The sequence below is a fragment of the Polistes fuscatus genome, unplaced genomic scaffold, assembly GCF_010416935.1.
Source record: "Polistes fuscatus isolate 324 unplaced genomic scaffold, CU_Pfus_HIC Scaffold4, whole genome shotgun sequence".
In the NCBI taxonomy this organism is placed as follows: domain Eukaryota; kingdom Metazoa; phylum Arthropoda; class Insecta; order Hymenoptera; family Vespidae; genus Polistes; species Polistes fuscatus.
In genome coordinates, this window is record NW_025113118.1 from 10,992,336 (window position 1) to 11,006,674 (window position 14,339).

The window sequence follows — 14,339 nt, forward strand, 5'->3', positions numbered from 1 at the left end:
ACTTGCCACCGTAGGCACCATCAGAACACTACAGAGAAAATCGATAATCGGTAGTGTTTAGCGGCCGTTGAACCGAATACTACCCTCTTGAGAAATTTCAATGTAATCGAGTTCAATATCTATCACCGACGCGTTCGACTAATTTGCGTATATATTGAGGGGTTAAGCGTAATAAAGTGGGAAAGGTGCGCACCACCGTAACTTTAAGAATCGCCTTGCGAGATCGCACCAATTTAAAATTATAATTTGACTTCGTAGAAACGTTAACGTTGCCTTTAGAATTTCCCGTAACATTATCTGTCACTCACTCCTCGTATCGAGTAGTTATTATTATTATTATTATTATCAACGAGATGATTAATATTTTCTATTAAATAACGTTAGCATGGCATTATATCCTTTTTTAACTTTTTTTCTTTTTAAACCTTCCCCACCCCCTTTCCCAAACCCCTGACTCCGGTCAAATTTATCGAAGTACGTTTATAATATTATTTTCTATCGAAAATCGGATGACATGATTCTCTATCGTTATTGCATTACAGTCACTTTAATTATAACTGCAGTAATATGTTGAAACAACATTGAGAACGTATATATACAGAGAATGACTATGCCGTCGCTCATTTACTTGTAATAACAAACTGTAATTTAATAAAAAATCAAGAGAAAATTATTAATTATTAATTATACCATTCTCTCTCACGTATGTATAATACATACATACGTGTACGCATAAATGCATAAATGCATAAATGCATACGTTTATACATTGGCAACGTTCTGACAAAAATTGTATATTTCGAACGATATTAAATAATTCGTTCTTTTACACAAATAAGCTTAACGTTAATTTGATTAGTAAACGAACCGTCGTTATATTTCATTTATTTTTCTTCTTTTTTTTTTCTTTTTTCATTTAGTTTTTTTTTATGTTTTTTTTTTTTATGTTCTTCTTCTTCTTCTTTTTTACTATCTTTTGATTAATTTTTCAATTTTCCTCATTAGGAAGAAAATGTTATTACTGTCGTGCCTTACAAACGACCAACGTCGAGTTTCTACTTCAAACGAGTTTATAATGGAAACGACTAACGTTTTTAATTAATAGCTACGAAAGAGAAAGCTCTTTTCTATAATGGCAGAGTAATATACTATAACTATCGAACCAAGTAGGAGGTTCCTTCCTTTCGACTAGGAAGACTGTTGACCCGTGACGTTCAAGCTCTGCTTTATAGAACCTGTAACTTTTCTATTTACCTACTCTCCACGGACGATAGACACCGTCTACTTTTATATTTCTTACAATGATATAAGAAATTCAATAAAAATCTTCAATGATTTTTCAATGATCCCAAATTGAAAGGAAAATCTTTATTGGAAATTTTGTAGAATTTTTCTTTTTTTTTTTTAGATATTATTTTTCAACAAAATATTTCATCGCGAATAACAATGTGTCGATAGGGCAAAGAACAAATATTTCTTTTCTGGTAAAATTATATTATGTATATAATTATTATTATATATATTATTAGATTCTTTGAAAAATAATTTCGTTATAATAAATCGTTCTTTTCTCTTATAAAATTTTATTATATATATATATATATAATAATAATTATTATTATATATACTACTGGGTTCTCTTTGGAGAATAATTTCGTTAACAAATATTTCTCTTTTCGTATAAATTATATTATATATATATATATATATATATAATTAGGGTCTTTCGAAACAAAAATTTGGAGTTAATAAATATTTATTTTTTGTCTCTAATAAAATTACATTATATATACAAATGTTGCGTGTGTATAATGTAATATAAATTATATATACAGAGATTTTCATTAGTCACGTTTATTAAGATCGAACTTAACTCTAAATCTCAAAATCATTATAAATTATAATAAGATCATTTTTATGCATGATTTCAAACTTTGGTATAAACAAAAATTGTACGTTTCAGGTGACAAAATGGACGCGGAAGCAGCCCTACTCGAAAATTCGCCGACATTGTCAACGATCTCATCAGATTTGACAGAAGCGACATATTCTGTACCGGGTTCGCCCTATTCAACAGAATCTCCGATCATCGTGACATCCTCGTATAGAAAGACACATGCCGATGACGAAACGACAGTTAAACCGACACCAAGGTTTTCACAGGCCACCAGGAAGCCTAATTTTCGGATACGACCGCCCTACCTCATGATATGCATCAGTATCATAGAGGTATTGTAACGTAAACGTTTCTTCTCCGATTATTCGACGTCGACATTTTTCATAACTAATTTTTTGATGTTACTTCTTGGCGCGTTTGGGGAAAAATGTAATGGGGAGTGATTTTTGATCCGAGCGTCTGGAAAAACGACACCATGAAGTTTGTCGCGCGCAGTTAACGACGCGCGCAAAGCGATTTCAAGTATACGGCATGAAGTTGTCTTCGCTTCTTCTCTTCCCCCTCTTTTTCTCAAGCGGGTCACCCATCCAATACTTAATCGTACCTCAGCGCTGCTTTACTTAAATGATCGAAGCGAGAACTAATGCTGGTAACCGCGCCATGACTGTTGAACGCGTCAAGTAATTCGATATATCTCTCTTATATTTAGTGTGGACTGATATCTATATTTCATATTTTCTTTTTCTTTTTTTATTCTTTCTTATATATTATATAATAATATTTTTAATTTTTAAGTTATTTTTTTTCTTTGAAGTTTTTTTTTTGAAGTTATTTTTGAGGTTATTGAGGTTATATTCGGTTTTGGTACGCAAAAGTTTTTCTTTTTAATTTACAAAGAAAATACCACACGAGTAGAAAGATTTAACATTGAAAAAACTTTTCAGCTCTCCTCGTGAAGTAAGATTTAAACTTTTCAACCTATTCGTGTATATTTTGTTTTCTATAATTTCTTTTTCTTAAATTAAACCGTAGAAAATTGTTCTTTTTCCATCTGAAACGAATTGGTGCATAAAAATTCGTGTTAAATTTCACCCTTCGTATTATTGGTAACGGTTGAATATTATTAGGTCTTACTACTTGCGTATAGTGTATTGTTCTGATGAACCTTCACTACTATGTAGAATAAAAACAAAAAATATATAGATGTCGGGTCAACTTTTTGCTCTCCCTCTTGTTAGTTAATCATTCTTATTGAAAAAACAAAAACGAATAAAATTATTTAAAAATGTAGGTATGCTGCAATAACGTCGCATCGTGATTTCGTTCATTCAATTTCAGATCGATATTATTATTGTGGTGACATTTTTTAAATTAGCGTCTAAATTCTTTCATTTGTTTCTTTCTTTCTTTTTCCTTGTCAGCATAAAAATTGTAATACGTAAAATATATAATAGAGCATATAAGTATAATATATACAAGGTGTTTCAAAATATATATGGGAGTAACTTCAAATATAGTTTAGAGATACGCTAAAAATAATGAAAATAATTCATATTTGAAAACATATTATAGTGTATACTATTTAACATTTATCTACTAACTAATATAATAATATACTATTAGTATAATATAGTTTAATTATATTTTATATCATTTTATTATATATTCTTATAATTCTATAATTACCCTATAACGTACTAATAGTATATAATTATATTAATGTAAGTTGTATCACGATAATTAAAAAAAGATTTTAACAACTTAAAAACGATTATAACGATTAATTAATTTTGAGCAAAATTTGAACAAAATTTATTAATATTCTTCGGCATTTATAAAATATTGTCAAAGCAAAATTATTCGAACACGATATTGGCCCCAAAAAATAAAAAAAAATAACAAGATTCACGTTGCCGACGGAGGGTTTAAATTTACGATTTAAGATTTATACGACGTTAGAAAAGATTTAAAAAAAAAAAAAATATACTCATAACACAAGGGAGATAAATTTTATGATACAAAAGGAAGATAATATCTTTGATAAATAAAAATAAAGTAAAGAGGAGAAAAAAAAGGGAAGTACGGAAAGAAAGAGAGAGAGACAAAGAGAAAAAAAGAGAAAGAGAGAGAGAGAGAGAAAGATTATAAAAGAAGCTTTGGACGTTTGAAAACCGCCCATTCACGAGAAACTATCGGAAAAGAAAGTTGCAAAGAGCTTAGACGGCGAATCCTCGTGGTTCAAAACGTGTATATATAGTGATGCCTAGAAAGAACGGATTCATGGCTTGAAGATTTTACATGGTTTGACTTTGGTCCTCATGCGAGAAAGACGTTTAACGAGAAAACGTCGCGCGTTAACTCGGATAAGAAGTTTACATCTTTTTCATCGTTAATGAAAGCCGTCGCGTTAAAGCGAATGAAGAACTTGTGGATCTCGCTCTCTCTCTCTCTCTCTCTGCTCTCTCTCTCTCTCCTGTTCTCTTCTTCGTAGTTAACGAAACTTGTCGCGTTAAATAAAGTAGGAAGTTCGTGTTTCTCAGTTAAAACCTTTTCTTCTCATTTTCTTCTTCTTGTTCTTGTTCTTTTTTTTGTTGTTTTGTTTTCTTTCTTTCTTTCTTTATCTTTATTTTTTCTCTTCTAATTATATTTTTACATTTTACACGTGAAATACAAACAGACAAATTAAATTTAAATCGTTCGAACTCGAATCTATCGCTAGACGAATTTAAGATTCTTCGTTAGTTTTATTTACCTAAACTTCTTTTTTTCGATTGTTGTTGTTTTTTGAAGTTATACTTCTTTTGGCGCGTTGGGGAAAATGTAATGGGGAGTGATTTTGTTCTGAGCGTCTGGAAAAACGACACCATGAAGTTTGTCGGTATTTAACGACGCGCGGCAAAGCGATTTCAAATTTACGGCATGAAGTTGTCTTTTCTTCTTCCCCTTTTTTCCAAGCGGGTCACCCATCCAAGTACTAATCGTACTCAGCGCTGCTTTACTTAAATGATCGAGCGAGAACTAATGCTGTAACCGCGCCATGGCTGTTGACGCGTCAAGTAATTCGATATATCTCTCTTATATTTAGTGTGGACTGATATCTATATTTTGATATTTTCTTTTTCTTTTTTTTATTCTTTTTTATATATATAATAATAATTATTATTTTTTTTTAAGTTATTGTTTTTTTTTAAGTTTTTTTTGAGGTTATTGAGGTTATGTTCGTTTTGGTACGCCAAAGAAGTATAACTTCTTACGTGCGTATATAAGTACACACACCAGTATTTTTTTTTAATTCTTTCCGTTAAATTAAATCGTTTTATTGTAATATCATATATCTCGTATATTTTTCCAACAACTTTAGACATTCATTTTATTTAAGGTTTTTCTTCCTTTTCTTGTTTTTTTTTTTTTGTAATATGTATATTTTCGTTTTTTTTTTTTTTATAACATAAAGTTATTCTATATTAATGTTCACGGGTTTTTTGTTCGTTTATGTTAAAATATTATTTTACTTTTCTAATTATTATCTATCTTCTATATTTGATTTTCATTTTATTACGAACTACATCTTGTATATTAATTTTAAATCACCCCACTTTCTCTCTCTCTCTTTCTTCCTTTCAAATCAATTATAACAACGTTTTTTATAAAAAATCAAAGTAATTAAGAAAGAAAAAAAAGAAAGAAGAAAGGAAAATGAAATGAAAGCGAGGAAAGAGAATCTTTGCAATGTTATTAGCTAGGTCAACGCTTGTTGTAAAAGAAAGAAAGATAAAAAATATAAAAAATAAAAATCAAGAACCCGAGAAAGAAAGAAAGAGAGAGAGAGAGAGAGAGAGAAAAGAAATTACACAAATATTCCTACAAATACATGTACACGAAGTAGACAAGAGTCAAAGAACAACAAAAAGAAGAGAGAGGAAAATCTTTCCTTATTATACGTCCCAGAAAGATCTTTGGTGTTGTACGTAAAAAAGAAACGATAGAAGGAAAGAAAGAAAGAAAGAAAAAGGGGTGGAAAGTCAGTGCGGGTTGGTAGAAAGGTGGAAAGGCGAAAGATTCAAATAAGTGAGATAAAAAATGTCAGTGGTGAGAGGTGAGGAGAAGAGAAGAAGAGAGTTGCTACTCTTGTGGTCTTTTGGCACGATAATAATATTCTGGAAGGAGAGAGTCATCTTATACTTGGCTGCTTCCTCTGCATCTTTTCTCTCTCACACTCTCCTCTCGCACTCTCTTACACTCTATTTTACTCTTTCTCTCTTTTTTGAAGACTCAACGATATAAGCCTTGAATGCACGAGGGATAAAATGCAAGGAACTTAGAACAACGAAGTTAAATGCACTTTTAAGTCTTCTGAGTAGAACCTTTCTCACTCTCTCTCTCTCTCTTTCTCTCTCTCTTACTCTTTCTCTTTTTTTCATTCCCAACTCTCTTTCTCTGATACTTTCACCGCATCCACTTGCACCATCCACCTTTTATAGCACAGAAAAGAAGTTTCATTCATGTAATAAAAATTCTGTGACGTTATCAGATATATATATATATATCTTACAAAACCCATACTTTTTTTCACAATCGATCTTTAAAGACACCCATACACGTGTTCTACATTTCTCTTTATCCATATCTTTACCTTTTTTATATCATCTATCTTAATTTGTCTCTCGAATTGTATGCCTGAATACAGCCTCATAAATAACATCTCGTTGTTTGGTTTTGTATTTTTGTTCGTTTATTTTTATTATTTCAATGCGTCAAAATTTAACAAAGATTCGCGTTAAATAATATTTTATTGTTTATTTTTTTCTTTTTTTTTTGACACGGTAAAGAAATTATAAACGAAACATTCCGTATGTATTTTTTTTTTATCTTTTCACTCTTTATATATTTTTGTTCTTCAAATTTCGTTAGATATCAGTCATTCATACCTTGGAGTCACTTTCAGCCGAACAACGATCAGCTCCTTATCGAAGGATACCACTCACACATTTCCGATTCTAAGAGCCATCTCGTCGTACCCACTCGAGTTCGTGAAAACGTTCAGCAAGCGAAATGAAATGCAATAAGGATATTCCCTATGGGAATTAAGGCATCGATAACGAGTAATACGAGAATTCCTTTTTATATAAATATCTCGAGTAATCTTATCATCATATTTTTGTCCTCATAAAAATCTGTAGAATTTAAAATATATCAAACTAACGTATAATTTTCATTTATTTTTATTTTACAACATTTATATTTCATCGATCGAATAATATAAATAAATTTACATCAACGAAACTTATTTCGATAGTCATATTAATTATATTCGATTCTCATCAATGTTTGACCTTTGTCAAAATAGATTTATAGGTGAGATGGTGGATTTTTTCTTTATTTTATTTTTTTTTCTCGCATGAAAATATTTTAACAAATAACTATTTCCCTTTTCATTTTCGTTTCTACATCGATTCGCATACATATGTAAAGTACGAAACGATTTAAAGATTCGTAAAATGTTCATGGAATCGAGAGTCCATTTAATTTCGCGGTTGTGAGTTTACGCGTTACCTCCTATTCTAGAAGTGACTTCTCGACTCCGTTGGCGTTGCCATTTCAAGCTCTTAGGATGATTATTATCGTTACAGCACAGCAAGCTATACCTACATGCTCGTTCTTTCAACCCTTGATATTTTTACTCGCTCCTTTACCACCTTCCCATTTCATCTTGTTGCGCCTTTAGAAACGCATTTACCGTTTTATACGCCACTTACGTCTGTAATTTTGCGGTTAAAGCATTATTTCGCTAAATTCGCACTTGGGATATCATCCTGCTCTTATATGCTGGTGGTTATGATGCATCATGCACATCAACCCTTCTTTTTATCGTTTAAATGAATTTCCTTTTTCTTCTTATTTCACGAATTTATTTCTTTTTTTTTTTTAACATTGGGAAAAAGAGAAAATCTTCTTCTTAGAAATTACGTCCAAAGGAAAAAGTTTAATTACTTAAAGTAAAAGCTTTTTTTATGCGTTAATTTAATAAAAATATTATATAATATTTACTTCATTTTTCTGCGATACGAAAACATTTGAAGTAGTACGATAACTTTCCGACAGAGAGCGATAGTAGAAGTCGATAAGTTGCGCAGTAGCTACTGCGCATGTCACGTGGTAGGGATGCGCGATCACAATCGATATGATCACGGTAGATCAATATCGGTGATTAGTGTGCGTCGAACATTCGAAGTGGAAAGTAATTTAATTTTTATATTTTTTATTAATAATAATTAATAATTTTATATATACAAACCACTAATTTAAATCTCTCATCTTCAACAATGTAATTTATTATATACGATATACTAATATTAAACAATTTATAATCTACTAATTTATTTTTTTACAGCATAATCAAACACTATTATGTATTATAGGTTTCTTGATATTTTTCTATGATCAGACATAAACTTTAGAGATACATTTTCGGACATTTATCTATCATTAAAGTTTAAAACAAAATCAATTACACACGCGTATACATAGGTGTATTTATTTAATTGGAATTAGTTTGTCGTTCGTTGAAATGATGGAAGGAGAGACAGAAAATGAAGGGAAGTGGATGTTTACTTGTTTTGCTTTGGCGAAAGAGAAAATTCGGTCCTCTCTACTTATCGTTTTTCCTTTTCTCTCTCTCTCTCTCTCTCTCTTTCGCTTTTACAGTCGCATAGCATCGACGATAACATAGAATTGTAAACTCGACGAACCGCAACGGTGGTCTATACCTTTCACCACCACCACCCCTATTTCCTAATGCGACCGCTATACCCTTAACTAAATTGGATCTGTTAATTGAAGAGTGCAAAGCCCCATATAATTGAAACTCCAATGATAGCCTTCCAATTGTATCGGAATTCATCCTTTTTACTTGACTCTTCTTTCTTTTCTCTTTCACTCTTTCAGGTTAAAAGTGATCACTGCAAAGATCGATCACGATCGTTCCTTCTTTCCTCTATACTTTCTTTTTCTTTTTTTCTTTCTTCTTTCTTCATCTTTTTCTTCCTTCTTCTTTCTTGTATTTTTCCTTCATTTCTCAAAAGCCTCTCTCAATCTTAAACCAAGGTGTAAACGAAAGGTATATAAGTTTTCCATTCGAGTACCAATTAAGATTAATCGTTCGAACGTTCAAATTATTTTCAACGTTTGGAGAACTCCTCTGAATAATTTACCATCTAAGAATCGATGCTAAAACCATAAGTAACGATTGAGAAATGGGAATCGATAAGACTTCATTCTTCGTGGTTTGGTTTTTTTCTTTCATAATTGAACACATTTCTACTATTATTTTATGACTCTGAAGATTTAACACGAAGAAAATTAATGGGGATTATGTAACATTCCTAATTATCAAGAATTAAAATATAACAATAATCCAATTGTTTTCTTTTTTTTCTATCAAATAATTATCTAACCTAAAAATTAAATATTTATTTATATAAATCATATATTTATAAATATTAATTATGGTATTATATATAAATACGAGCGCTCGGTTGAAAAGTTTCGAGCTTATTCTTTTACAAAAGTTTTCGGTCGAAATACAAAAATTAGTTCGATCAAGAAAAAAATTGTTTCTGTATTAAGCTCAAAACATTGCAACCTAATTTTCAATTTTGTATTAAACATTTCACATAAATTCTTATCTATTTCATAACGTTGTAACATGAATTTTATAAATCATGAACTATATATATTTTTTGTTTAATTTATAATCTCACGTAGATATATTTGTTTACAAAAGTCGATAATAAAAGAATAAACAATTGTTTCACAACATTAGATTCAAAACTTTTTAATCCCACTCAACTATAATTACAATTTATTGTAAAAAAAATACTAACGAAATAAATAATACTCTTAAAAGATTAATCATAAGATATATTATTAACAATAGATCATTATTTATTGGAATAATACTCTCTGTAACATTATTAATCACTATTTTTTCTAATATAATATCAATCCTATTTAAGATAATAAAATATCAAATAAGAAAAAGTAATAACATTACGTGTTATAATATACAACATTTCTATAAGTTATATCGAATAAATATTACATACATATATATATCATATAAATCAAGTTGAAAAGGTATTATCGTTTTCATGGGTATGTTATTTTCAAATAAAACGTATACGGTGTTTTCTGTCATGCCAGATAACCGTCCACTGTTTCGGAGACGAAGCGACGTTGCGGAGATGGTTGGTCTATGACCCTCGGCAAAGGGTTCAAGGGTGGAGGTTCGCTTCGTACATGCTTCTACACTCCAATGCGCTTCACCTTGTGCTCAACGTGCTCATCCAGCTGGTCCTGGCTACTCCACTCGAGGTAAGCTAATCGACTAAATTGCGAACCTCACACCTACGTCTCTCTCTATCTCATTCTATCTTACTCCCTTTGTATATCTAGTATATATATATATACATACATATATATACATACATATATAATATATGTGTGTGTGTATACACGCATATCACTTTCACTATTCACTCCATCGATCTGCCTGTTGGTCACGGAAACTCACAGCATTTTAGCCTTTGATCCAATGAAAGCTATAATTACTTCATTACATTTTACACATTACAGTTTAACTATAAATTAATTATTAATTTGTATATAACTAATATGTAGTAAATACAAAGGAAACCAATAATATGAATTATAATGCAAATATTATTTTGAAAATGTATAATTTAATATTGCACGTTATATAATACATTTTTAAATTATGTTAGGCATATAATTAGATATATATTCTCTCTTGAATTAAGATAATAATTTTCTAATGTGTTCGTAGTAAGAAAATTATTCGAATAATTATAAGATTTAATGTTACATTCCTAAATTAAATATAAAATATTATACTATGAAAATAAATCTCTTATTTGTTACGTTGAAATACAGAGAATAATTGATTAAAATTAAACGGTTTTAATATTAGATTGGATTTTATTTCTAATTTAATTTGGTTGTTTCGCATTAATATTATATTCGTAAATGAATTTAATTATGAAAATAATAATTCCTTGATTCATTTGCGCTTAGATGTAACGAAACGTTTTGTTAATTAATTAGTCGTGTTCAACAGTTTACTAACGAATACGTATTAATTATTATTCACCATCTAATAAATAATATTAGTAAATAATTCGTTAGCTATTCCGTTTGTGTTTTCTACAGGTTGAACAAGGAAGAATGGGAGTAGCAACAATTTATTTAGGTGGTGGTGTATGCGGAGCTTTGGGTGCTTCACTTTTGCAACCTAGTGTTTATCTAGTCGGAGCTTCGGCAGGAGTATATGCATTACTCACCAGTCATCTTGCTCATCTTTACTTGGTGAGCTAATGTACCTTTATTTTCAGATCATAAAAGTATAAATAAAAAAATTGTTTCATACATTTCTCTATTCTGTCCGAAAGAAAATGTTTCAATTTGATATTCAATATCTCATATATATAAATATTTATTCATTTATTTAATAACTCTGAAAACTGGAATTATATATAATTTTGTTATTTACGATTTTATGTATCCGTTAACAAGGATCGAAAATAGGTATAGTATTAATCATAAATTGCTATTTATTGTATCAGTATTATAAAAGATTATTGGTCAGTGTGTATAATAATATATTATCCCCATTAATATATTAAACAAAATATTAACCAAGTAAATGATAATGATATTATATATTTATCAATATTTATAATAAAATATCATTCTTAATAATCTGATATTAAATGATTATTTATATTGAATAAAATATTCATACGTACTTAATATTTATTTGATTAAAATACTAATAAAATAAATAGCAGTGTTAATAATAAGATATTTACAGTGACAGAGATTCTTAATACATTTTATGTTAGCTCTAAGATGTAATCATTTTCAGTAACCCTACGGCTAAGAAGACAAAGCGTATTTGTGACATGACACCGTGCGAAAACTCCGATATATAATCCAGTACGCTTGTCACAAAGGTGTTACTGTAACATAGCTATTGTGAAATGGATTTACATTTCGCACGATACAATACAGTCAAGTCAGTCTCCGTAGGTCTCTAGTTGAACGAAAACCTGTAACTAAGTTCCAAGTAACGACAATTGCCATTATAAAAAATTATAAAAAATATCATTAAAGAAAAAAGAGAAATTTTATTGGGAAATTAAATAACATTAAGTTCGAATGCTTCTCGTAAGATTATTAAATTACCAAACTTACCTGTCTGTCGGAAAAAAAGAAACAAAATTTTGCAAATATTATTTTCTTTATTCTTCCCATCAATTAAGTTAAAAGATTTATGCTGAGATTGAATGAAAAAAAAAAAGAAAAAAAGAAAGATTGTAAATTAGGAAAAATGATCGTTCAAATTTGCAGAATCATTTGAACGAGATAAATGGATAACGTTCAAATAAATGTTACAAATCCTTAATCGTTAATCGAATACGTTTATTGTTTTCAGTGTCACGGTGAACTACGTTACGCAGGATGGCGTTTAGGTGCTGTGTTATTACTCGCCAGTGCAGATTTTGCATCATTACCAATACCAGCATTAGTGGGTTGTGGAAGAGTCGGTTGGGCTGCACACGTTGCTGGTGCATTAGCTGGACCACTTCTTGGTCTTGCTGTCTTCCCTAAACAAAGCAAGAAGGATGCACGAGGACGAAGATTCGTCAGATTTGTCAGATTAATATCTGGCGTTAGCATATTGTTATTGATAGTCGGCGCCATTTTGGGAAACATTTACCTCATTGCATTACCCCAAGTAAGGAAACCCTCCTGACAGAGGATTGAAATGCTCGTCAAACTCTGCAGGAGGTCCTTTCTGATCGTCAAGATCCGGGAGGCTGCTGACAGTGTCTTCGAGTAAAATATCAATGATCCCAATAAGAAATATAAAACATGATACGATTCTCGTGATAATATTTCGCGCGAGTTTAATAATAATACATTTGGCAAAAAAGTATGATAAAATCACGCGCTCGCGGGAGTTTGATTAACGCCTGTAATTTTCATCTAACGGGTCTTTTAAACAAAAAACAAGAAAATACAAACAGAAAAATAACTCGCGTTGTTTGTCGAACGCGAGCAAAATTTCATTGCCAAAGAAATGGCCGACGTATAGAATTTCGTTCGATTAATCGAAAATTATTTATTTTCTATTTGTTGTTTGTTTAAAAAGACGAATAAAAAAAAGAACGAAAGAAAAAAAGGGAGATTAGATATGAGATCGTTAAAAAGAGAAAGACTCCAAAAATCGTTACATCGTAAAACTTCGAACTCGTGATATTTTGTTCTGTGTTCAATGTGCTCTGGCCCAATTTAAAACTATCGCTTTATAAGTGACAGGACAAGTTTGAAAGATCGAATAAACGTAGCGAAAATTGAACGTTGATAAAGAAATAGAGAAAAAGAGAGAGAGAGAGAGAGAGAGAGATAATCAATTTAAAGGAATTCTCGCAAACGCGCGACGTTTCGATACACGCTTCTTCGTTTTTTACGTGTTCTACTGCCTCGTGAAAAATCGAAACGAAAATGCACGTTCGAACTCTATTACTCGTTCGACTAGTTTCGTTGCCATAGTTTATTCTATTGAATATAAAACCCAAAGAAAAAAAAAATTATATATATATATACATATGGATATAGAAAAAATGTATGAAAAACAAAAAAATATTCAACACACATCGTATATATATATACGTGCGTAATTCGTCGGATTTGTAAAATTCGCGAACGTAAATGAAATTTTGCATAGACGTTGAACGTATTAATTACGTATTGTTATTCGAGAAAAATTTAAATGAAAAATGAATGAACTGATGAAATCAAAATGAAAAAGAAGGAATTATTGAAATTTGATCTAATCGGAGATAAAAAAAAAAAAAGAAAATAATCAATTAATAATCGTACACACATTATAATTGTCCTCGTTAATATAAATAAAGATTCGCGTTAATTATTGCAAAACGTCTTAAATTTATGAATTAATCCTTTGCACTCGAGGCCATTTTCTCTTCCGCGAACCGGCAACTCGACGACGATTTCGGCCAAATTAAGTAGATATTTTACAGGTACTTATAATAAAATATTTTTATTATATTATTAAATTTATTATTAATTATATATTATATTTTTATTATTATAATTTTATAAACAAACAAGCGTATAGAAATAATAAAATATCATTGGTTTATTCATTTATATGTCGAAAAAAAACTGGTGTGTGTACTTATGTACGCACGTAAGAAGTTATACTTCTTTGCCGTACCAAAACGAATATAACCTCAATAACCTCAAAAATAACTTCAAAAAACAACAATAACTTAAAAAAAAAATAATTATTATTATATATATATATATAAGAAAGAATAAAAAAAAGAAAAAGAAA

At 30.0% G+C, this 14,339-nt stretch overlaps 1 protein-coding gene across 3 annotated transcripts in view; it reads left to right on the forward strand.

Annotated features, from left to right (window-relative positions):
* The window catches only part of LOC122520540 (protein rhomboid-like), a 119,321-nt gene extending 105,562 nt beyond the window's left edge, over positions 1 to 13,759 (forward strand). For all 3 annotated transcript variants that reach the window (XM_043640614.1, XM_043640613.1, XM_043640612.1), the window contains 4 exons: positions 1,964 to 2,229; positions 10,100 to 10,270; positions 11,126 to 11,281; positions 12,411 to 13,759. In XM_043640614.1, the coding sequence (XP_043496549.1) occupies positions 1,972 to 2,229; positions 10,100 to 10,270; positions 11,126 to 11,281; positions 12,411 to 12,731 (906 nt within the window). In that variant the 5' untranslated portion in view covers positions 1,964 to 1,971 and the 3' untranslated portion in view covers positions 12,732 to 13,759. The remainder of the gene's footprint in view (positions 1 to 1,963; positions 2,230 to 10,099; positions 10,271 to 11,125; positions 11,282 to 12,410) is intronic.
* The last annotated feature ends 580 nt before the right edge of the window (positions 13,760 to 14,339 follow it).